Source organism: Equus quagga, unplaced genomic scaffold (assembly GCF_021613505.1).
Source record: "Equus quagga isolate Etosha38 unplaced genomic scaffold, UCLA_HA_Equagga_1.0 252_RagTag, whole genome shotgun sequence".
Lineage (NCBI taxonomy): Eukaryota > Metazoa > Chordata > Mammalia > Perissodactyla > Equidae > Equus > Equus quagga.
Window position 1 is genome coordinate 2414128 of NW_025799860.1, and position 25992 is coordinate 2440119.

A 25992-nucleotide genomic window follows, 5' to 3' on the forward strand; every position below is an offset into this window, starting at 1 on the left:
ACATACAACTATGTACTGGGGGGCTTTGGGGAGAAAGAAAATAAAAGGGGGAAAAAAAAGGATTTCCAACAGATGTTTGCTCGGGTGCCAATCTTTTTAGAAAAAAAAGGAAGGAAAGTCTGATACATGCTGCAACCTGGATGAATCTTGAAGACATTATTCTAAGTGAAATAAGCCAATCACAAAAGACAAATATTGTGTGATTCTACTTATATGAAGTACCTAGAGTAGTCAAATTCATAGAAATAGAAAGTAGAATTGTGGTTGCCAGGGTCTGGGGAATGGAGGAATGGGTAGTTGCTGTTTAATGGGTAAAGTATCAGTTTTGCAAGATGAAAAGACTTCTAGAGATGGGTGGCCCTGATGATTGTACAACATTGTGAATGCACTTACTCACATGGAACTGTAAACTTAAAAAGGGGTAAGATGGTAAATTATGTATATTCCACCACCATTAAAATTTTTTTAATGTAAATATACTGATGATTAAAAAAAAAGGAAACAAACCCTGCGGTCTTTTAGCTGTCACCCTCTGACCCCTCCACCACTACCACCATCTCCCAGCCACTAATCTACTGTCTTTCTCTCTCGGTTTCCCTGCTGTGGACAGTTTTTATGAGTGGAATCATATGTAGTCTTTTATGACTGGCTGCTGTTACTCAGCAAAGTGTTTTTAAGGTTAAGCCATGTGTAGCATCAGTAGTTCATTCCTTTTTATAGCTGAATAATATTCCATCATATGGATATACCACATGTGTTTATCCATATGTCAGTTGCTAGACATTTGGGTTGTTTCTACCTTTTGACTATTATGAATAGTACTGCTATAAACATTAGTTTGTAAGTTTTTGTTTGGACATATGTTTTCATGATAATATATAGAAATGTAATATATTTGCCAATAATAGTACAGCGGAGGGGGGTGAGAGCAAAGCTGAATTGGACTAAGGAGATGCCTACAGATGGTACGGTAATAATTGTAACAACAAATTGTGTTTGTAAGTTCATTTTATGCAGTTGATTTTTAAATCAATTAGAAGAAAGGAGGAAAATATTCATTTCTACTGTCTTTTACAATTATATAATTATCTCTACTGGTTGTATTAGTCTGCTCAGGCTGCCATGACAAAATACCATAGACTGGGTGGCTTAAACAAGAGAAATTTGTTTTCTCAGTGTTGTGGAGACTGGAAGTCCCAGATCAAGGTGCCAGCAGGGTTGGTGTCTGGTCAGGGTTCTCCCCCTTGGGTTGGAGATAACCTTCTCTCTGTGTGCTCACGTGGTCTTTACCCAGTATGTGCACGCAGCGAGTGAGAGCAAGCTCTATGATGTTTCTTCTTATAAGGGCACTAATCCCATTGGATCAGGGCCCCACCCACATGACCTCATCTAACCCTAGTTACCTCTTACAGGCCCCATCTCCAAAACCCATCACATTGGGGGTAAGACTTCAGCATATGAATTTTGGGGGCATGCAAACATTCAGTCTATAATACTGGTATTCTTTATCTTTTTGTGTGGATTCTAATTAGTATTTATTGTAAGGTGTGTCTGCCAGCAGCAGATTCTTAGTTTTTGTTTACTTGGGAAAGTCTTTGTTTCACCTTCACTTTTGAAAGATAGCTTTGCTGAATATAGTAATCTTGGTTGACAGATTTGGTTCTTTGACCACTTGAACTGTGTTGTCCCACTGCCTTCTGGCCTCCATCATGTCTGCTGGGAAGTCACCTGTGTTAGTCTTTGTTTTTCCTTTTTTTTTTTTTTTTTTTAGTGAGGAAGATTAGCCCTGAGGTAACATCTGTGCCACTCTTCCTCTACTTTATATGTGGGTCACCACCATAGCATGGGCGTCAGATGGTGTAGGTCTGCACCGGGATCCGAATCCGCAAACCTGGGCCACCGAAGCAGAGCACGCCAAACTCAGCCACTATGCCACAGGGCCAGCCTCTGTGTTAGTCTTATTGGGGTTCCATTATAAGTAACTAGTCATTTTTCTCTTGCTGCTTGTCTTTGACTTTTAGCATTTTTACTATGATGTCTCTTTGGATCTCTTTGCATTTATCCTGCTTAGAGTTTGTTGAGGCTCCTGGATGAGTAGGTTATCGTTTTTCAATAAATTTTTTATGTTTTCAGCCATTTTTTCTTGGAATATTTTTTCTTCCTCTTGATAATCACATTATACCTGTGTTAGTGTGTTTAAATGATGTCCCCATTTCTCAGAGGCTCTTTTTCTCTCTGTTCTTTAGCTTGCATAATCTCTCAGTCTGTCCTCAAGTTCACTTATTCTTTCTTCTGCCACTTCACATCTGCTGTTGAGTCCTTCTAATGAATTTTTTTTAGCTATTTTTCAACTCCATAATTTCTATTTTTTATAATTTCTATCTCTTTATTACTATTCTCTATTTGTTAATGCAGCATTGTCACCATTTCTTTTAATCATGATTTCCTTTGGTTCTCTGAACATGTTTATAGTGGCTACTTTATGGTCTTTTTCTGATAAATGTGAAAAATCTGTTCTTTAACACAGGCAATTTCTGTTCCCTGGTTTTATTCAATATGTGAATCATATTTTCCTATTTCTTTGAATGCCTTGCAATTTCTTTTAATTGGACATTTTAGATAATATATTGTAGCAACTCTGGGTACTTGTTATTGTTGTTCGCTTGTTTGTTTGTTTAGTGACAGGCTAGATTATTTAAGTGAACAACACACACACACCCCCTTCAAATGTTCAGCCTCTGGTGTTGTTCCACATGTCATGCAGGGAGAGCTTTGGGTATCTCACAGTTGTCCCGAGATGACAGTGATTTTGATAGGACTCTATTCCTCTCTTTTCCTGACAACACCCAACTTTACACGCCACTAACTGCCAGCTTGTTGCTCTGTTGTTTTTATTGCGCTAGCACATAAATTGTTCTGCAAAGTAATCCAACTGTCTTTACTACAACCTCAGCTGTTCTTGAGAGCACCGGTAGGCTTGAACTTCTTCCCTCTCTGCTGTAATTGAGGACAATCCTTTTGGGAAGATACTAGGTGTTCTCTGTTTTATGGCCTGTTTTCTCCCAAGAAAAACCTCTGAGGCAGGGCTCTGGAGCTAAGGTTGTGGTCAGGTGCACTTCTCTCAAACTAGCATCCTCCCCTGTGAGCTGAGCACTTGGTGGAGGGTGAAGAAACCACAACCTAGGGTCCTCCACGTACCTCTCTTGTCATGGAGTCACCACTTCAGGAGCTGGGGCAAGAGTGATTGGCCAGGGCCCCAGTATTCTCAGCATGTCACACCCACAGTAGGTCCTCTGTTCTGCCAGTGAAGGTTGGGAAAAACAGAGTTCCCACCTCTCAGTGTCACTCACCCTGAACTTAGCTTCAGCAATAGATACCCTGGGTCAGGATAAGAAAGCTGAAATACCACTCCTCCTAGGAAGAAAGCCTTCCGTCTGGGTGCTGCTGGGAGAGGGAGCTCTGTGGTCTTGGCTACTCTCTCTGGAGTAGAGTCTACACCTCGCTGAGCTGGGAGGGGGCAAGAGAGAGCAGTCTTGGTTCAAATACCAGACTCATCTTTCCTACCAAGTTTTTGTAATGTTCTTGAATAGGTATTTCTTATTTGCTGTTCATCCTTAGGACCATCTCCAGAGGCTTTAAGTGGTTGCTTTTTTTTTTTTTTTTTTTTTTGATTTATAAATGGTGTTTTTTTTTTTTATTGAGTTATTGTTAGGTTACAATCTTGTGAAATTTCAGTTGTACATTAATGTTTGTCAGTCATGTTGTAGGTGCACCACTTCACCCTTTGTGCCCACCCCCACCCCACCTTTCCCCTGGTATCCACTAAACTGTTCTTAGTCCATAATTTTAAATTCCTCATATGAGTGGAGTCATACACAGATTGTCCTTCTCTCGCTGGCTTATTTCACTTAACATAATTCTCTCAAGGTCCATCCATGTTGTTGCAAATGGAATGATTTTGTTCTGTTTTGCAGCTGAGTAGTATTCCATTGTATATATGTACCACATCTTCTTTATCCATTCGTCTGTTGCTGGACACTCAGGTTGCTTCCACGTCTTGGCTATTGTAAACAGCACTGCAATAAACATTGGGGTGCATAGGACTTCTGGGATTGCTGACTTCAAGCTCTTTGGATAAATACCCAGTAGTGGGATGGCTGGATCGTATGGTAGTTCTATTTTTAATTTTTTGAGGAATCTCCATACTGTTTTCCATAGTGGCTGCACTTGTTTGCATTCCCACCAGCAGTGTATGAGGGTTCCTTTTTCTCCGCAACCTCTCCAACATTTGTTGCTATTAGTTTTAGATATTTTTGTCATTCTAACGGGTGTAAGGTGATATCTTAGTGTAGTTTTGATTTGCATTTCCCTGATGATCAGCGATGATGAGCATCTTTTCATGTGCCTATTGGCCATCAGTATATCTTCTTTGGAGAAATGTCTGTTCATGTCTCCAGCCCATTTTTTGATTGGGTTGTTTGATGTTTTGTGGTTGAGTTGCGAGAGTTCTTTATATATTATGGATATTAAGCCTTTGTCAGATATATGACTTGCAAATATTTTTTCCCAGTTAGTGGGTTGTTTTTTTGTTTCAATCCTGTTTTCACTTGCCTTGAAGAAGCTCTTTAATCTGATGAAGTCCCATTTGTTTATTCTTTCTATTGTTTCCCTTCTCTGAGAAGGCATGGTGTCCGAAAAGATCCTTTTAATACTGATGTCAAAGAGTGTACTGCCTACATTTTCTTCCAGAAGCCTTATGGTTTCAGGTCTCACCTTTAGGTCTTTGATCCATTTTGAGTTTATTTTGGCGAATGGTGAAAAAGAATGGTCAATTTTCATTCTTTTACATGTGGCTTTCCAGTTTTCCCAACACCATTTGTTGAAAAGACTTTCTTTTCTCCATTGTATGCCCTCAGCTCCTTTGTCAAAGATAAGCTGTCCATAGATGTGTGGTTTTATTTCTGGGCTTTCAATTCTGTTCCATTGATCTGTGCACCTGTTTTTGTACCAGTACCATGCTGTTTTGATTACTGTAGCTTTGTAGTATGTTTTGAAGTCAGAGATTGTGATGCCTCCCGTTTTGTTCTTTTTTTCTCAGGATTGCTTTAGAAATTCAGGGTCTTTTGTTGCCCCATATGAATTTTAGGATTCTTTGTTCTAATTCTGTAAAGAATGTCATTGGGATTCTGATTGGGATGGTGTTGAATCTGTAGATTGCTTTAGGTAGAACGGACATTTTAACTATGTTTATTCTTCCAATCCATGTACATGGAATGTCTTTCCATCTCCTTATGTCATCATCCAATTCTCTCAGAAAGGCCTTGTAATTTTCATTATATAGGTCCTTCACTTCCTTGGTTAAATTTACCCCAAGGTATTTTATTCTTTTTGTTGCGATTGTGAATGGTATTGTATTCTTGAGTTCTTTTTCTGTTGGTTCATGACTGGAGTATAGAAATGCTACTGATTTATGCAAATTGATTTTATACCCTGCAACTTTGCTGTAGTTGTTGATTACTTCTAACAGTTTTCCAATGGATTCTTTGGGGTTTCCTATATATAAGATCATGTCATCTGCAAACAGTGAGAGTTTCACTTCTTCCCTCCCTATTTGGATTCCTTTGATTCCTTTTTCTTGCCTGATTGCTCTGGCCAGGACCTCCAGTACTATGTTAAATAAGAGTGGTAATAGAGGGCATCCTTGTCTCATTCCTGTTTTCAGGGGGATGGGGTTCAGTTTTTGCCCATTGAGTATGATGTTGGCTATGGGTTTGTCGTATATGGAAGTGGTTGCTTTTTTTATAGTTTTCACCCGTTTCGCTAGGGAGCCAGTCAACAGAACTCATGCTATCATGCCAGAAGTCAATCTCTAATAAGTGAAATTTTGACTTAAAAAATATGAAATTAGGGGCCGGCCCGGTGGCACAGCGGTTAAGTTCACACGTTCCGCTTTGGTGGCCCAGGGTTCACCAGTTTGGATCCCGGGTGTGGACGTGGCACTGCTTGGCACACCATGCTGTGGTAGGCGTCCCCATATAAAGTAGGGGAAGATGGGCGTGGGTGTTAGCTCAGGGCCAGTCTTCCTCAGCAAAAAGAGGAGGATTGGCAGTTGTTAGCTCAGGGCTAATACTCCTTTAAAAAAAAATGGAAATATACATTCTACCATCCTGCCTTTTGAAATTATATTAAAAGATTTGATGAAGCTGTTTAAGGAATGGGATGTGTATTCTTTAGCTGTATTACACAGGTGTGTAAGCATCATCCTCGGTGCCAGTGGTGGTTTCGTGTTCTCACCGTAGGAGCAGACTTAATAAGTAGCTAAATTATTGCCAGAAAGAGCAGCTTAGGATCTGCTATACTAAAACTAAAATTACTGTTTGGCAGATGTTTTCCACCAAATCAATCAACTACTAAAGTAATGTATCCAACAGGTCCACTAACATAGCTGCTTGATGATAGTTCATCCTAGTGGATTGGTTAGACTATGGCCCTTATCAAAACCAGCCATTCTCCCAGGAGCACCAGAGATATCTTTGTGGTTGATTCTGTTTGATAATAGCTGCTCTTACAGTTCTCAAGCCAAAGGCATCTTTTATGTGAAATGTGTAGTGTGGACCCTTGGGTCTCATACAAGTGCTAAAGAAATACAAAGTTCATTATTAAGGAAAATGTTAGCCTTTACTGCAGGTACTTCTGTATCCCACCTATTTATTTAATGGGAAATAATCCTCTGTTCAGGCAAGATTGCACCCCAGCCCCTCTGTTTCCTAGTAAAATATGAACTGTGTCTCATATCTTGTATCAAAAAACTAGATTCCTCTATAATTAACTACATGCTTTAAATTCATCATAGAATACAGTTAGGATATGTCTGTAATCCAGCACCTGCCAGAGGCTTAAATACATGCTTCCTTTATCATCCTGGCAGAGCTGTATAATCCTCTGGGTTCGCCATTTTGTCTTAGCTTCCAGGAAACACAAAGCTAGATTCAGTGGTCAATGAAAGTAACAGTCTTATCCCATATATCCCTACTCCTTCTTTTTTTGTCTTTTAAATAATAGTTTCTGTTCACTATTTTTTAATCTATTCAGTTTTTTTAAATATTTCACATTTGGGAATAGATGAGCTATAAATGAATATTTCTGTAAATATGAGCATTTAACCAGAAAGCCCAGAAAAGTTGGCCATTTGCATTGAAGGGAAAACCCAAAATATTGTACAATAGAAGTTTTATTTGACATGTATTTTCATTAATTAAGCGTGCCATTCGATTTTATGAATATACAGTAGTTTAGCCTGTTGTATGTAAAGCATGTAGGTCATAAACATTTTTTCCACTTTATTGAACCATCTTGGGAGCAACTTGCATTTCTTCCTTGGCATAGAGTTCTTGGAAGGGAATTAATAGGTCAAAAGATAATGACTGTTTAGGGTCCCTGGTACGTTTTGACAAAATCTTTCTTTGATTTATAGTCCCTCTGGGTACTGACTCATTTTCATTGTTTTCATGTTTCATAAATAGCAACATATTTCATTTTAATTTGGCTCTGATTATTAGTGAAGCTGTACATTTTTGCATTTGACTATTTGTAGTTTGAATTATTTGGCCAAGTCTTCTATCGTAATTTGGTAAGGCAGGTGTTAATCAAATGTTTATTGATCAGAGAGCTGAAGCTCAAATAATATGTTCAAAGTCATACAACAAATAAGTAGAGTTTGAACTTCAAACCCATGCTGCCTTCTGACACCCAAATCCCTGTCAAAAGCCACTGAAATAGAGAGCAATGTAATATCACTTCTAGTGAGTGCATCTTACTATCAAGCATTAATTTCCGCTCACACTGTGGGGTTATTAAATAGAGTAACATTGTCTAACCAAAATAACATCAATACCACCCCTTAAAAGGCCAATTTTAAGCATTCATAAAGGGTTATATGACATAGGAAAAAATTCTTCACCCTTTGGTAGACCACAGGAAGTCTCTCATTTTAAATATATATGTAATGTGTGTATCATTTTTTCAATCGTGGCTTTGATTCCAAAATACAGTAAGAGTGAGGAAATAAATGACTGGAGGAAAGGGGAATCTCTACCTATGAATTATCATAGAACATTATAGGAGTAAGATGAATGTTATAGGAAACCCAGAGGAAGGAAGTTGTTGGATATTTTATCATGTCAGTTATCAATCTCCGTTGATCCCATAGAGGCATTTTGCAGCAGTTTGACTGGCTGTCCCACACACTGAGAAGAGGCAGCTCCTAAAAAGTATGGCACAGCAATTGGTCTAAGTGGCAAGACTAATTTTTGTTGCAATGACCTTTAATACATTTGAAAGTGATATTATTAATTAGTTTTAATTTACACATTCATAGTTTTAAGTCAGGACTTTTCAGGATGTTTGGAACCAAATGGGTTCATGAGATTGATGTTTTATTTTCCTGTTCAAGAGTGGAATATGAATTTCTTCAAGGATTAGGCCTGATGTTTTACTTTAAAAAGTCCCCTTCTTTCTGTTTCTATCCTATCTTCCAAAGGAGAAATTTTTGCTAAGTTACTACAAAACAGTTTTTCCTTTTTGGTATATTACATAAGCATTTGTTTTTTTTAAATGAGAGTGATATTTAAAAGCTAACTCTTTTGCTTTTCTTTTTTCTGATGTGTTCTAGTTCTGCCTGTGTAGAAAGCAAGTTAGATAACAATTGAAATAGAGCATTTAAAGGATTTAAGAGGACTGCTCATTGCCCAGTCTGTGTCCCTTGAGGTGTCTTTATGTCTTTTGGGAGAGACAAGCAGAGTCTTGGAACTCAGTTTTATAATTCATTTACCTAAGGGATAATCTAGTGCTAGAAAACCAATATACTAACTGTAAAACTAAAAACCACTAGCATGGTAACTGGAATAGTAATTTGCGTTTTCGTAGTGTGGGATATATTGCTCATCTCAGTGACCTGAATATTCTCGTCCCTATTCAGGGTGGCTTCCTGTCATCCCTGTGCCTCAGAACTTGAGTGAGCCATAAGAATGTGCTTAGTGAACAAGATCAAGGTGGGGGACACTGCATGACCCAAGGGAGCGTTTATCCCAGTTAGAACAGAACCTAAAAACTCTTCCACCCTATAGTGAAACTTCCGATTCTCCTTAGTAGCAGGACTTTTACAAATCACGTCTTAAGGTCTATTATTTCCACAGGTAGCTAATACTCACATAATACATTCCAATCGTAATTAACATGAATTTAAGAAAGTACTGTATTTACATTTTGTCACATGGTCAAAAATCACTTTTTATGAAATCCTCACTTTACATCCTTTTCTTATTCCCTTTTATTGAACCACACTGAGTTACTGCCACTAAAAAACAATAATGGGGCTGGCCCCATGGCCGAGTGGTTAAGTTCGCATGCTCTGCTTCGGCAGCCCAGGGTTTCACCGTCTCGAATCCTGGGCGCAGACATGGCACCGCTCATCAAGCCATGCTGAGGCGGCCTCCCACATGCCACAACTAGAGGGACCCACAACTAAAAATACACAACTATGTACTGGGGGGCTTTGGGAGAAAAAGGAAAAATTTAAAAAATTAAAAAGTAACAATTTCCTAATTCTTATTCATTGGAGAATTGTCAGCCTGAATTAGAGAACTGTTTTTTAACTTTTTATTATGGACATTTTTAAATATACATCAACGTAAACAAAACTGTACTGAACCGCCATGTACCCACCACTTAGTTTCTATAGTTATTAACTAATCTGTTTTCATCTAAACTTCTACTTTATCCTCCTCCCATATTATTTTAAAATAAATCCAGATATCATATAATTTCATTCATGAGCATTTCAGTATAGGTATCCCTAGAAAGTTTTCTAAAAACCTACCTAACTACAAAACTATTTCACATCTTAAAAAATTTAACAAGTTAGGGGCTGGCCCAGTGGTGCAGTGGTTAAGTTCACACGTTCCGCTTCTCGGTGGCCCGGGGTTTGCCGGTTCGGATCCCAGGTGCGGACATGGCACCGCTTGGCAAGCCATTCTGTGGTAGGCGTCCCACATATAAAGTGGAGGAAGATGGGCATGGATGTTAGCTCAGGGCCAGTCTTCCTCAGCAAAAAGAGGAGGATTGGCAGTAGTTAGCTCAGAGCTAATCTTCCTCAAAAAAAAAAATTTAACAAGTTAATTTCTTAACAATATCAAATATCCAATTGGTATTACCCCACAAATATTGCTTATGTTTTCACACATTTGTCTTGTAGAGTGTCCCATAGTCTGGATGTTAACGATTGTGTCATCATGGTGGTGTTTAACGTGTTTCCCTATATTCTCTCTACTTCAGTAGTTGGATCTAATGTAGTATTGTTAATGCAGTCAGGTGAGATGCGAGTGCAAAAGGTTGTTAAAGCCAGATTAAGAAATGATACTACGTAAAGGAAGTTTATCTAAATGATGGGAAAAGACTGGTAACTAATAGGGTTTTATATATAAATTAAGATATCTGATTTCTTGAGAATTCTCAGAAAGAATTAATAGTATTACTCTGTGATTTGAAACTATTTTCCTGAAAGAAATTGCTAAACAGAAAATTTTCAAGACGTATTGACAAATCCCGTATTAGTTTGACTCTGAAAGACTAACTTGAAAATACAACAATAACTTAACGGTGTTACGCTAACAGCCTTTTATTGTTGTATTTATGTTAGAATATATCAGAATCATGTTATAGTTTCCTTTATTCTTAGATAGCATATCTTTTTAAGCAATAAAATATTTTTTCTGAGTCTCGTCATTGTCAAACTGCATATTTTCTTTTGTAATATATAATTTGGTAAGATCCAAATAAATTACCTTTTTATTTTGTAAAATTAGTTATTTCCCTTCTTTTTTAAATAATTATTTGAACAATATAAAAATCATAATTTAGAATAAGTTATAAAACGGTAAGAACAATGAAATTAGGAGGGTTTTTTTCCTAGTTTTAAAAAATTAGTGTTATTGCCATAAACATAAAGTGATTTTTATGCAAAAGGTAATTATTTATGACACAGAAGAGAGTTAGATTTAACTTTTACTGCTAGCCAGTTTGAAAAATAATTTCATTTAAATAAGTGGTAGGACTGCTCATTCAAGAATCTTTATGGCCATCTCCATCTCATTGTGCTGTGCTTTTGTGTTTGTTTGATTTTTTGTTTTCATAGCTCATCAGTAGGTTACTTGCAACATCCAGGATCAGACCAAGTACAGTTTCCTCGAACTACTTCACCGTGCAATTCCCAGCAGCTTCAAAGCCACCAGTGTGCAGGTATGAATAGATAATTTAAAAAAAATGGTTTGTCCATTTCAGAAATAATTAAAATAAGTTCCTTAGGCATTTCTAGAAAAAGGTTTTCAACTTGTTATGTGCTGAGGTATACCCAGGATATTTAGGGTGCCCATGCAAAATCAGAGTTAAAGGGTCAGTCCACTTCGTGTTCTGCTGCTCCCACTACCACACTGCTACCCGTTTCTCCTCCTCAGACTCTCCTTCCTCCCCTGCCTCGTAGATGGTGATGTTCCCTGGGAGCCTTTCCTAGGCACTCTCGTTACTCTTCAAGCTCGTCCTCGGTAATCCAGCCACCTCCTAGGCTTCAACTACAGCTTATTGCCGACACCTCCCAGGTCTTATGACCATATGGCCAACTGCCTATGTTACATCCCTACCCAGATGTGTCAAAGGCACTTTAGATTTAATATTTCTCCCTCTTCCTGCAGTCTGTACCTCACTTTCTTTCTAGGGACCAAAACAATTTCTAAGTCGTAATTAACTCTCTTCTGTTCTCCCCTTTCACTTTCATGCCATCACCACTTCCTCAAATCTCATACCTTATTTCCTTCCCCACTGCTGCTACTTTGGGTCAATTCTTTTCATTTCCTGTTTGCAGTAATCTCTTGTGTTTCTGCTTATTTCATTGTTTCCCGAAACCGTGTTCAACCTTATTCCTCCCCAACACACAAACACAGTTCAAGAATTATTGTCCTGAAACAGAAGTCTCTTCCTGTCATTCCTCTGAGTAAGAAAATGGCATGGATTCTCCATCTAAATTCCCTAGCAAGTAGGCTTCCTATTTATAATTTTATGCTCAAGTCATTGTACAATATCCTATGCTTTTTCATGCCAACATGCTTTTGTACCTGTTCTCTCCACTGCCTGGAATACCCATCCACCATTTTCTGTTTGCCAAAATCCTGCTCATCCTTAAAGTTTGACTCAAAAATCACTTCTTCTACAAAGGTTTCCTCAGTCCTTAAAACAGTGTTTCTTGCTTCTTTTTCTCTGCTTCCGTAATGTCTTAAACAATCCTTAATCATAATACCATATTTTAATGTAATGATTTGTTGACATATGTAATCTCTGAGAAATAGAGGAACAATAAATTATTATCAAGTAAATGACTAATAGTGGCTGCATTCAGCATGGGCTGCTGTGGCTGAGGAGAACTTTGAGATGTCCCTAAGCGGTCAGCCCTTCTCTGGTTTGCCAGGTCAGGTTGGTTCTATTTCTAGAGAACTGGAAACTACCCTTGTGGTTACTAGGGTGCAAACTGTGGCCTTGGAGGTGGGTACAGGGTCCCACCTTACTTAGACTGAAGCAACCAGTGGCAGGCAAAGTGGGTGCCTGATACTGGGAGGGCTGCAGCGCTGGTACACAAGAGCAATGAGTCACATAAGGGGATAGATCTCATGATCCATTTATCTCTGCTGTACAGTTAGCCAGTTATTTCTACATACGTGTGGTCATCATAGTTGTTTAAAGTCAGCCAAGGAGATCTTCCTAGCCTCCTTTTTCAGATTAGAAAACACAGTTAAAAGAGGTTAATTTTCCCAGCGTCATAGGACATTTCAGCATCCTAAAATCAAGCTTTCTGATTCCCATGTCTCAGACTTTTTCCACTGCATGAAATTAATTCATTAAAAAAATGACTTTTTACTGTATGTCTAAATATCTGTAGGATTCATTTTTCCCAGAGATCTTCTTTGTGTATTTAAAAAACAATGCCTGTTTTAAAATTAATTCATTTTAAAAATTAACTGCTTTTATAGATCATATGTCAATTGTGCTTCTCTCTACTAGGTCCTGTAGTAGGTAGTTGGACTTTACTGAGTAACTGTAGACCTGTTATTTTCAGGATAAGTGAGATGTTTAGGTCTACAGTCAATTTTAATGCCTGTTTAAACACACAGCACTTGTAGCATGAAGCACTGGGGCTTAAATCTGGCTTGCATATATAGTAGTAAAATTTTGTTTAGAAATGTAAAATTATTGGCATTATCTTGGTGTTTAAAGATACCAGCTAGTTCCTAAAGTGTACTGATTGCAGTGTCCCAATTGTCATTGTCAGCTGTGCCACCTCTGCCGCCTGGTGGAGGAATGGTGATGATGCAGCTCAGTGTGCCGAACAATCCGCAGTCCCGAGCCCACTCACCCCCGCAGTGGAAACAAAACAAATATTACTGCGATCACCAGAGAGGACAAAAGTGTGTGGAGTTTAGCAACGTAGACAATATTATTCAGGTAAGATGCATCTGTTGTTTATTATAATTTTAAAGCTTTCAGCATTTTAGTCACTTAAGACCTATAAAGCTTGACACTAAATTTGAAATCTTCTCAAACAGATCAGTAAAGGAGTTTGAACATTCCCTATATCCAGACAATTTCTTTCAATATTTGAATACTATTTCCCAAGTTTTGCACATTCAAAAACTTTAAAAAGTCAGAAGATAAACTACTTCTAAAATAAAGAAAAAGAATTAAGGAGTTATTCTACCTTTCCCGTTTGAACTATATTTTAAGTGTAAACAGAAAGTTTATGAGGGAATGTTCTTCATCACGAAAAATACAATTAATAAATGTAAAAGCAATGGCAGAATTTAAAAATCACTGTTTTGGAATCCTATTCACTTAATAGATCAAAGAAAAAATCACCAGCAGTTGCCAAAAAGATCAGGAAAGGTTTATCTTTAAAATGGATAGATTAGGCGGACAACACTTGAAGCAATTAATCAATTGTAGCATCACTAAAAATGGGTCAACCAAACATTGTTTGTCTCCTAATGTGGTGTAGAAGGAAGGACACGGGATCACCTATGATGTGCTGTTGTCAAAAAAGGTGAACCCAAATCTTAGCAAGCCTTGAAGTAGAGCTATTACTGTACAGAAAACACAGGAAGAAAAAACCACCTCGATGATACTGCAGGATATTTTACTGGACAAATTGACCCCATTTCTCTAACAAATGGCGTTTGAAATGAAGGCTGAGTCTGTTACAGATTAAAAGAGACTCAAGAAGTACAACGATCAGATGCAACATATAGCTATTCCCTGGATACTGAACAGTCACAAGACATTTTTGAGCAAAAAGAGGTTACTTAAATATGTTAATTTTGTTAGTGTGGTAATAGTGCTATTTTTTTTAAGAAGTTCTTATATGTTAGATAGAACTATTTATATACTGAAATATTTGTAAGTGAAATGCTCTGATATCTGAGATTTGCTTTAAACACTTTAAGGGGGAAAAAAGCAAGGGAGACCACAATCAAAGCTGGATGATGAGTACATGGAAGTTTGTTAGACTCGTTTATCTACACTTTTATATACTTGAAAGTTTACAGCATTAAAATAGGGTTTTTACATTTTTTTTAAGATAAACTAAAGAAAAACATGTTTTCAATGGACATGACAATATCATAGCAGAATAAATAGGGCAAAGGTCATTTATAAACTAGCTCACACAAACTATAAATGGCCAATGGCCATTAAACAGCTGAAAAGTTAAAAATATTTTTTATCTACATTAATGTTGGGGAAATTTAGGAAGACTAATAATTTGTAGTGTTGGCAGAAATATTCAGTTACAGACTCCATTGTACACTCTTGGTGGTACCATAAATTGATACAGCTCTTTTTGGAGCACAGTTTAGTGACATTTTTCAAAATGTAGAAAATGCAGAACCTTTGATCCACAAATTCAGTTCTAGAACTTTGTCCAGTAAAAATTGTGAAACAAGCATAGAAAAATATGTGTACAATGATACTTCTTTCTTTTCTGTTGTAATATTGAAAAACTGGAAATAGTTTTGATATTCAACAGTGGGTAACTGATTAAATAAATTACTGTACCATTTAGGAAAATATTCTTAAGTGTATGTACTAAAAAGAGTAGGATACACCTACTATCCAGGTGGTAGTTTCGAGATACCATTCTCCACTTAAAGCAACCAGGGCTCCTTAGTAAAATCACTGTTGCTAGGGTTCATTCAGGGAAGGTGATAGATGATCCTGGAACACGTTGCTGGGCCAGACAGTAATGAAGTACTCCAAGGGTGATGGAGATGTCAAAGGATACAGAATCAGGCTTGAAGGCTTTGGGCATAAAATAACTAGGAAATGAATGATCACACATAGAATAAAATAAGAGTCCGTGAGTCCATAGTGATATAAATGAATAAATGTGGGAGAAAGTGAAGCTCTTCTGTACAGTAGACTGTAAACTAATAAATAAGAAGGAATGATGGAATTAGAAATCACCACCTGGAAACCACAAGCAAGAATCATCACTAGAGGAAAGAGGATTCTGGGGAGATGGTAGAGTAGGAAGCACCAGGAATCTGTCTCCCCACCTAGAGATAATTGCACTGGGAGAATATGTCTGACGTAACTATTTTAGAATTCTAGAGTATATTGAAGGCTTGCAACTGTCGGGGAAAAAACTTGGACAATAAATTGCAATTAATTTCAATCTCAGCTCTTAGCACAGTTGCAGCTACCCATCCTCTACCCCCAGCCCCATGACCAGCAACTATGCACATCTTCTGGGAGCCAAGATGGGCTAAAATGACCTTGTCTTCCAAATACAGAGAGTTTATGTTCTGGTCGTGGATTTCTGCTTCTGATCACAGAGGTATAGACAGAGGCAGTAGCTTGTTGTTGCACCTCCCCACATTGTTGCAAACCTCTCCCCCTCCAGCTTTCAGGGGATTTAAAGGGCTGCTGCTCTGTTTTTCTTCCCTTTGTTTTTCTTTTTTAACCCCTTTTGGGAGCCAGAAATTAAAGATTAGAACATTCAAAAGAGGTAAATGTATGAGAAAAATTAAAAAGTGACTGCACCATACCCAAGGAAAGGCACAAGCTCAGTAAAGCCCTGAGAAGACCTTAAGGTTACACCTGAGGTTACACTCAGGTTAAGACCTGAGGTTACACCTCAGGCTGATCCTTGGCACAGAGACAGCCTGCAAAGATCGATAAACAAAAATAATAACTAAAAGCAAAAACAGCAAACCCTGGGAAAAGAGGAGAATCTGATTTCCACAATTACCATATTATTAGATTCAAATGTCCAATTTTCAACAGAAAAATCACAAGGTATACAAAGAAGTGGGAAAATATGGCCCATTCAAAGGAAAAAATAAATTAACAGAAACTGTCCCTGAAGAAGACCTGATGGCAGATTTCCTAGACAAAGACTTTAGAACGACTGTCTTAAAGATGCCCAAAGGACAAAAGGAAGATGTGGAGAAAATCAAGAAAACAATATATGAACAAAATGGAAATAGCAATAAAGAGAAAGAAAACCTAAAAAGAAACCCAAAAGAAATTTGGGAGCTGAAAATACAATAACTGAAATGAAGATATTCACCAGAGGAATTCAGTGGCAGATTTGAGCAGGCAGAAGAAAGTATCATGGAGCTTGAAGATAGAACAATGGAAATTATCAAGTCTGAGGAACGACAGACAGGAAAAAAGAATGAGGAAAAGTAAACAGCGTAAGGGACCTGTGGGACACTATCCAGTGGACCGACATACACATTGGGGGTGTCCCAGAAAAAGAGAGAGAAAATGGAGCAGAGAGACTATTTTGAAGAAGTAATGGCTGAAAACTTCCCAAATTTGATGAAAGACAAGAACATAAACATCAAGCAGCTGGGTGAACTCCCAGGAGAAGGAACTCAGAGAGAGACACACTGAGACACATTATAATCAATCTTTCGAAAGACAACTGTTAACCAAGAATCCTATATTTGGCCAAACTGTCCTTCAAAAGTGAGGGAGAGATTGAGTTCCTGGATAAACAAAAACCGAGATCTGCCCCACAAGAAATTCTCAGAAGAGTTCTGCAGAGTGAAATGAAAGGACACCAGACAGTAAAACAAAGTCAAACGAAGAGATAAAACTCTCAGTTAAGTTAAATACTCGGGAAGTTATAAAAGCTAGTATTGTACCAATGGATTGTAACTCCACTTTTTGCTTTCTACATGTTGTAATAGACTAGTATTTTTTAAAAAAAAACAATTATCTAAAAGGTAGTATTATTGTAACTTTGGTTTGTAACTCTACGTTTTGTTTTCTATGTAATTTAAGAGACTAAGGCACTTAAAAGAATTATTAGTTTATGTTTTGAGGCATACAGTGTACAAAGAAGTAATTTTATGACGTGTAACCTGTAAAGGGTTAGGGACAGAGCTGTAAAGGAGCAGAGTTTTTGTATGTTATTTAAGTTAAGCTGCTATGAATTCAAATTAGAATGTTATAACTTTAGGATGTTAAGTGTAATCCCCAAGGTAACCACAAAGAAAAAAGCTATGGAATATATACAAAAGGAGAAAGGAATTTAAACATTCTACTACAAAAAAAATAGACAGAAAAAAGACAGTAATGTAGGAAATAAGGGACAAAAAAAGCTGTAAGGCTTATAGAAAACAAATAGCAAAATGACGAAAGTAAGTCCCTCTTTATCAGTAATTATTTTAAAGGTAGAGAAATTAAACTCTCCAGTCAAAGACACTTTGACAGAAAGGATAAAAACACATGATCTAACTACGCTGTCTACAGGAGACTCACTTAGGATGCAAAGACAGATAGGTTGAAAGTGAAAGGATGGAAAAAGATCTTTCATGCAAATCGTGATCAAAAGAGAGAAGTGGTGGTTATGCTAATATCAAACAAAATGGACTTGAGATCAAAAAAATTTACAAGATACAAAGGACATATATATTAATAAGAGGTTCAATACAGCAAGAAGTATAACAATTATAAACACACCCTATCAAAACAAATGAAGCAAAACTGACACAATTGAAGGGAGAATAGATAATTCTACAGTAATAGTTGGAGACTTCGATACCTCACTCACAGTAATGGATAGAACAACCAGACGGAAGATAAGTAAGGAAATAAAGAACTTAAACACAATAAACAACTAGATCTAAAAATTTATACAGAACACTCTACCTGACGACAACAGCATACGCATTCTTCTCAGGTGCACATGGGACATTTTCTTGCGTAGACCATATGTTAGCACATGTTAAGTCTCAATCTCCAAAAATGTTGAAGTCATGAAAGAGATGAAAGACTGAGGCTCTGTTCCAAATTGAAGAAGATTAAAGAGACATGACTACTAAATGCAATATTTGATTCTAGACTGAATTCTGGACTAGAAGGGAACATTTTTCTTTCTCTTTTTTTTTCTTTTTTTCACTGTGAAGTACACTAATAGGACAATTGGCAAATCTGAATAAACTCTATAGACTACATAATATTACTGTATTGTTAATTGCCTGATTTTGTTAATGCTACTGTGGTTATATAAGAAAATGTCCTTGTTTTTAGAAAATGGACACTATTTCTGGATAGAGCGGTATCATGAGCAACTCATTCTCAAATAGTTCAGGAAAAAAAATAACATATACAGAGAGAGATAAAACAAATATAGTAAAATATTAGTTGAGAAATCTGAGAGTTCTTTGTACTGTTTTTGCAACTATTCTTTAGGGATGAATTGTTTCAAAATGAAATGTTAAAATAGTTAACATAAAAAAAGAATGAGATAGATGTATGTATTCTCTCATTAAAAAGCATCTACAGTATTGTCAAGGTACAAAAGCAAGATTCAAACATAAGGTGTGTGCTCTATTGCCATTTTTGTAAAACATCGATGTATGGATATATATGCGTAAAAATAATCTGCTACCAGTGTTTATCTTTGGGAGTTGGAAATTATAAATTTCTATAATGTTTTAATTTTTTTGGTAATGAGTACCTATTTGTGACCATTAGGAATAAAAATCTTTGTTTAAAAGGAAATTTGCAAAAACACCTGACTAAAATGCTGACCCGTTTTCTTGATGTACTTGCAGCACAGCCCTCAACTCAGTAGTCCCATTGTTTCACCAGCTCAGTCACCAGCACCAGCTCAGCTGTCCACCCTGAAAACGGTCCGTCCCTCTGGACCGCCACTGTCCATCATACCTCAGTTTTCTAGACCTTTTGTCCCTGGGCAAGGTAAGTATCCCTGAAACTACTCACAGCCCCGGAGAATCCCGAGACACCCGTTCCCAGTCACTTTGTGCTTTACCTTTGGTACTGCTGCCTTTCGGTTTCCCACAGGACTGCATTTCCACCTCCACCCAGGCCTATTTATTTATTACCATAAACTATCCTAACATTAATGTTTCATTACATCGTTAGTAATTACTTACATTCAATAATTACTTACATAATAGAATTAAAATGGCTTTAACTTACTATCCTTAGACTCCATTCCTCCATAGTGGTAACACACAATGTTCTGTATTTCTCTTCTATCTGAGAGTAATATATAAAGAGAGTTGATTAGAAAATTTATTCAACAAATATTCATTGAGGACTTACTGTGCGCCTGGTGCACAAAGATGAATAAGGTAAAGTCCTCATCCTCACCGACCTTCAGGCTAGTTGGAGGAACAGACATGCAAGCGGATGATTATAAAATAATATGTAAACCGTTAATTTTATTTCATGGAATTTATCCAAAGGATAATGCACACAATGATTTATGCACAGGAGAGTTCATGGCAAAGAAATTTCAAAATAACCTAAATGTCCATCGCTAAGGATTAGTTAGATTATGGTATATCCATATAAGGTATACAATGCAGCTATCTAAAAATCATGTTTTAAAGAATCATTAAAAGAGGAAATATTCAGGCCGGCCCGGTGGCACAGTGGTTGGGTGCGCATGTTGCGCTTCTTGGCGGCCCGGGGTTCACCGGTTCGGATCCCAGGTGCGGACGTGGCACCACTTGGCACACCATGCTGTGGTGGGCGTCCCACATGTAGAATAGAGGAAGATGGGCATGGATGTTGGCTTGGGGCCAGGCGTCCTCACCAAGGGGAGGAGGACTGGCAGTAGTTAGCTCAGGGCAAATCTTCCTCAAAAAATAATAAAATAATTTTTAAAATTTTAAAAAAAGAGATATTCACAGTACAGTGAGTGGTTTTAGAAAACCAGTTACATGAACATTTCAAAAAACAAGACAGAGAGATGTCCAGTAAGCCCTTGAAAAGGTGCTCGGCATCATTATTCATTAGGGGAAAGGAATATTCAAATCTGAATGAAATATCACTCTGTCCCCGTTAGAATGGCTGTAATCAAAAAGACAACAGCACTGAATGTTGGTGAAGATACAGAGCAACTAAAATCCTTGCACACTGGTATGGGAGTATAAAAGGATAACACCACTTTGTAAAAAACAATTGTCTATTTCTTACAAAGTTAATGACTTACCTTACAAGGTACCAATTCCATTCCTACGTATTTACCCAGGAGAAATAAAAACATGTCTATGCAGACTTGTACAGGAAGATTTATAACAACCTTATTTTATTATAATAGCCCAACTGGGCATGACCAGGATGTCCACCAACAGGAGAATGGATAGACAAATTCTAATATATCCTTACAGTGGTATCCTACTCAACAATGAAAATGAACAGAGCACACTACTGGCATGTAACAACACAGATGAAACTCAGAGTCACTATATTAAGCAAAAACAAATCAGACACAAAAGGAAAACATGCTATATGATTCTAATTATGTGAAATCCAACTGTGGGCAAACTAAGCTATGATGTTAGAAATCAGATAGTGGTGTGGATGGGATATGGAATTTATCGGAAAGGAGCTTGAGACAACTTTTCAGGAGTTGGGAATGTTCATTATCTTTTTTGGGTCTCGGTTATATGGACTTTTACAATTATTAGAGTTTATTAAACCCAACACTAAAGCTGTGCATTTTGTTTTATGTTAATTGTACCTCACTTTTTAAAAGAGCTGCAAAATACACCGACACACGTGAGCTCACATATGTAGAAGAAAGATTGAAAAGATACACACCAGAATGTTAGAAGTGATGAAATTATCAGGGTGGTTTTTATTTTCTCCTTTGTAATTCTCTATTTCCAAATTTTCTACAAAGCAAATTACTTTAATAATCTAGAAAAATGAACCATGTTGTAAAAAATAAACTGAAACAGTGTGTGGATTGGAATAGTGTACAGCAATATAGTAATATCGAGCTACACGATCTAGTAGGAATGCCCCAAGAAGAGCACGTAGGATGGCCTATAAAGAGGGGCCTTTGGTTACTGCTGACTACAGTCTCATCTCCGCGTTTGAAAGGAATTTGAAAAGAATACTGCTCCATAGGCCCAAACCTAACTCTGACTTCTTTGCAGCTGTTTTTAATGCATCTTCATGCTTCACATTGCATCTCTGATCTCAGTGCTAAGCCTCCATGTCATGTCTGCCCTTCAACTAGTGCTTGGGAAGGAGCGAGTATGTCTTGGGTGTGTTCTGCCAGGGAGCTGCCCGAGCACCTTCACAGTATTCATCAGAAAAGAGCCCCATCCATGGCTTTGGAGACCCAAAAAAGCAGTGAGAAGTTCACGCCTTGTTCCTCTCTGTTGTGAAACTCTTGGGAGAAGGGATATGTGGTTTCTGAGGATGCTTTCCTAGCTCTACCCATAGCCCTCCTCCAGACACAGAATGTGCTGAATCTGGGAAGTTATGGTTAAAATAAAATGAGAATATAACGCATGAAAACATCGTTCCTCAGGACAAGGTTTTTGCAGTCAGCGTGTATTATGCCCTTTCCATGTGATGACTTCAGGCGCTCCCGAGTGAAGGAGAATAATTGGAGCCTCTCCATCCTGAGTGCCCCACACTTGCTGATTGAGGAAGGAGATGCTGGCTTATGAATGGCACTTGTGAACTGTGCCAGTCTTTCTAAGCAAATTGAAGTTATAAGTACAAAGTTTCATTTAAAGAGAGCTTAAGATCAGACCCAAGACATGGAGTGTAAATATACCCATTGATTAAGACTGTAAAAATGTTTCTCTGACTATATGTAAATGTATACATACATGTAGTAATTGTTAGTGAATTTGGGGAGATAGCTTAATGTTTTTCCAGGGTTTTTTCCTTCCTCAAAAATGTAAGTTTTATTAATTTTTAATCATCAGAGAAAATGTGGATTTTCATATTTCAAGTGGGTGGAATGGGTATTATATTTATTTTGGTGGATTTCCTATGGAACGTTAAGGTATATGGAGAAGTTTCCCTCCATCCTGTCCTCCGTCTACCCAGTTGCCACCACTTACCCTCCTTCATAGCCACTGCTGTTAGTTCTTAGTCCTTTCAGAAGTTTACCCCAGCTCTCTAAAGGATATATGGAAACTTTTAATTCTTTTAAAAAATATATCAATACCTACACTGTTTTATTCTATCAAACGTGTTGCCCCTACTTAACTGAGGCAATTTAGAAAACTCTGTGAAGTACTCTCTGAGTAGAGAAAAATGTAGAAATGTTTTTTCATTGACTTTCAGGAGATGCCAGATATCCATTGCTTGGCCAGCCACTGCAGTACAACCCTCCTGCTGTTCTGCACGGACACATTCCAACCCAACAGGTGCGACGGCCGCTGTCTGACCACCCAGGCTTTATTGGCAGAACGTCATCCTTCTGTTGCTGAGAGTGTGGGGCGCCCTGGGCCCACCTGTTGGTGCTGCGGAAGGGAGAGCTCCGTGCCACCGCCAGCTCATGTATCAGTGTTGTCACTGGCCTCATCGAGAGCAGAGCAAGAGACATGGTGGAGCGCTGTTTGGCTGAGCAGTGGCTCACTGGCACTGTCCAAAGATGGGTGGTGGCTGGGGCGTGAGGGCACCCTTGCTCAGGACAGGCAGTCAGCCAGCGACTGTCAGAGTGAGGGACAGAAGTGCCGTTGCCACAGAGGCGGAATTCAGAAGGCCTGGGATTGAATTTATTCTACTGAAGGACAAAACCTGGGCTGACTGTGGTTGGGTGTTCAGAGTTTAAACATTATAGACACATTTTTCAGTATTATTTACCTTATTTCTCATCTGTTTGTGGGCTTTCAGGGTCAGTCTGGCAGCAGGCATGGAAACCGAGGAAGGAAACAAGCTAAAAAAGCCGCATCCACTGATCTTGGTGCAGGAGAAGCAGGTGAGTTCCTGAGAGGCAACTGGATGTGGTTCCGCACACTGTTGACCAGTTCGACAGTCTTTAAAACTAGTCCACACCAGGGGCTGGCCCCGTGGCCGAGTGGTTAAGTTCGCGCGCTCCGCTGCAGGCGGCCCAGTGTTTCGTTGGTTCGGATCCTGGACGCGGACATGGCATTGCTCATCAAACCACGCTGAGACAGCGTCCCACATACCACAACTAGAAGGACCCACAACGAAGAATATACAACTATGTACTGGGGGGGCTTTGGGGAGAAAAAGGAAAAAATAAAATCTTTAAAAAAAAAAACATTTTTAATTAAAAAAAAAAAAAAAAAAAAACTAGTCCACACCACAGAAATGGGTTTTCCTCTTCCCAGAGTCCTGGAAAAAGTCATAAAAAGTTATGCCATCTGTAACGTAGCGTTGTTAAACATGTTCTTTTAATCCTGTCTCATTTCAGATTTGGGAGTGTAGTACGGTACAGGTGGGTTTAGAGGGGTGAGGGGAGCAAAGGGAAAAGATGAGTGTGAGAGGAACAGGTAGAATGAAGCTCTTCCCTCTGTTCTTTGAGGAAGGCAGGAGTCCTACACCCACAGCGAGATAGAATGAACCGATATAGCATGGCAAAGTGCTTCCAAGTCTGTCCTTTAACTTTCTACTCAACAGCCTTAGGGTGGTTAGGGCAAGTGCTGTTATCTTATTTTACAATGAGAACGTGAAGTTCAGGAAATTGCCCAAGATCACACACTAATTTAGAGACCTACCGCACAGTCTGGGTGTAGATGTGCAGCCATCAGTGAAGGTTGTGAAAGGGTTGTTTAGCTCCATTAGCTCTACACCCCTTGCCTAAGGGGAGTAAGTAGGAATGATTTAAAGATGGCCATAACAATTAAAATTCTACGGGTTTGAATGGTTTCAGAAAATTCTGTTCACTTCCTCTGTCATATTTGGGTCTGCCGTACTTTTTGCCCACCTTTTTGGTAAGAGAGATGATTAACTATATTTTTTCCATTCTAGTTGTTGGGAAGGTCTTGGAAATTACTGAACTACCAGATGGAATAACTCGCATGGAAGCCGAGAAGCTTTTTGGGGAACTCTTTAAAATTGGCGCCAAGATTCGGTGGCTCCGGGACCCCCAGTCCCAGCCCCCACTGCGCCGTCACCCCCTCTGCTGTGGCAGCGGGGACAACGCTGTCAACCCTGAACGCTCTAAACCCAGTGACTTGGCCTCCACGTACACCGTCTTAGCCACATTCCCCTCCATTTCAGCTGCGCAGAACGCACTGAAGAAACAAATTAACTCGGTTAACAAGTTTAAGCTGAGAACAAGCAAGAAGCACTATGACTTCCACATTTTGGAAAGGGCAAGTTCTCAGTAACAGAGCCACCTTGGACCATTGGCCTTTATGATTCCCCTGTCCTCTCCCATCTTTAATTGGCTTGGTATTTGGAGCTTCTGTTAACATGATAGAGACTCCTAGGACATGTGGTCATGGCGTTACAGCTTTGGAAGACAGGCCAGTGATCCAGCAAAGGGGAGAAAAATACACATTTCACCCTAGATGACTGTAGGAACCCACATCGGAATGATACAGAGTTAGCAGCTTTTTCTGAGGAAATGCTGTTCAAATGCCTCCTAACTTTTCTAGTTATTTTGTTTTATATTTCTGAATTCTTGTATCAGATCCAAACCTCTATTGTACAGCAGATCGTTCTTCAAGATGATTACAACCAGTTGCAACCTGTATTTCTTTTTTTGCAGCCAGCACAATGTGACCCAACATAGAATTTGGGGGAAAAGGAATGCAGGAGTGGAATAATCATCGAAACCATGTGCTGTCTTTTGGGGGGGCTGACTAAGGAGAACCCACAAATAGAAGATTACTCTTCCCCATTATCTCCAAACACAGAAACAATTTCCAGAAAATGCAGAACTTCCTCATAGGGTCCTTTCCTTATTCATTTAGATAGTATGAACATTACATGTAAAGTAAATTATGTTCTTAACACCTCTTAATCGAACCACTTAGATTCAAAGGGGAATAGGAATCATTCTAAGCAGGAAAATACTTCCACATTTTTTTTTTTAAGTGTCCCTCCAATAACTAAATGCCACTTATTTGCATTCCCCTCCTTGTGGAATTTTTGTCACCTAGGGAAATGCATTTGATGAGTGCTGGAAACTTCTTAAGTGGTTTAAAGTTTGTTTTCATTGTTTGCAGCGGATCACTGGACATCGAAGATTCATTGCACTTATGAACAAGGAACCTTTTTTTTCAATTTCTGTGTAATTTGCAAGGCTGTACAATGTGTGCTGATGCAAGCCTTTTTCAGTTCAAAAGAATAAATGTTTACAAATATAGACCCACTTTGTCTTTTGTAAGTTAAAATCACCTTTTTAAATGAGTGTCAGTGTTGAAGACTTACCCTATGTTGAAGATTTCGGTTTCAGGCTCACAGAAGATGAAAGACGGTGAACCCCCTCGTTTTCCAAATGTCCTGTGGAGCGTCACTGTCTGCAGGGGTGGTTCCCGTGGGTATGACCCATGTCACTTTGTTCTCTCATGAAGTTCATACCAATCAGTTGTAGAAAATTTTGAGTCTGAACATACTTACAGTCAGCCAACTTAAAACTAGAACGTTATGTTTGGTTAGATAAAGAATTTATGTTTTTAGCTG

The 25992-nt window shown here is 38.4% G+C and overlaps 1 protein-coding gene across 7 annotated transcripts in view; it reads left to right on the plus strand.

Moving 5' to 3' along the window:
• LOC124233824 (R3H domain-containing protein 1-like) overlaps positions 1-25677 on the plus strand; it is a 181140-nt gene extending 155463 nt beyond the window's left edge. For all 7 annotated transcript variants that reach the window (XM_046651060.1, XM_046651059.1, XM_046651061.1 and 4 more), the window contains 6 exons: positions 11192-11295; positions 13373-13545; positions 19167-19311; positions 22678-22760; positions 23230-23314; positions 24331-25677. In XM_046651060.1, the coding sequence (XP_046507016.1) occupies positions 11192-11295; positions 13373-13545; positions 19167-19311; positions 22678-22760; positions 23230-23314; positions 24331-24692 (952 nt within the window). In that variant the 3' untranslated portion in view covers positions 24693-25677. The remainder of the gene's footprint in view (positions 1-11191; positions 11296-13372; positions 13546-19166; positions 19312-22677; positions 22761-23229; positions 23315-24330) is intronic.
• Positions 25678-25992: the final 315 nt, after the last annotated feature.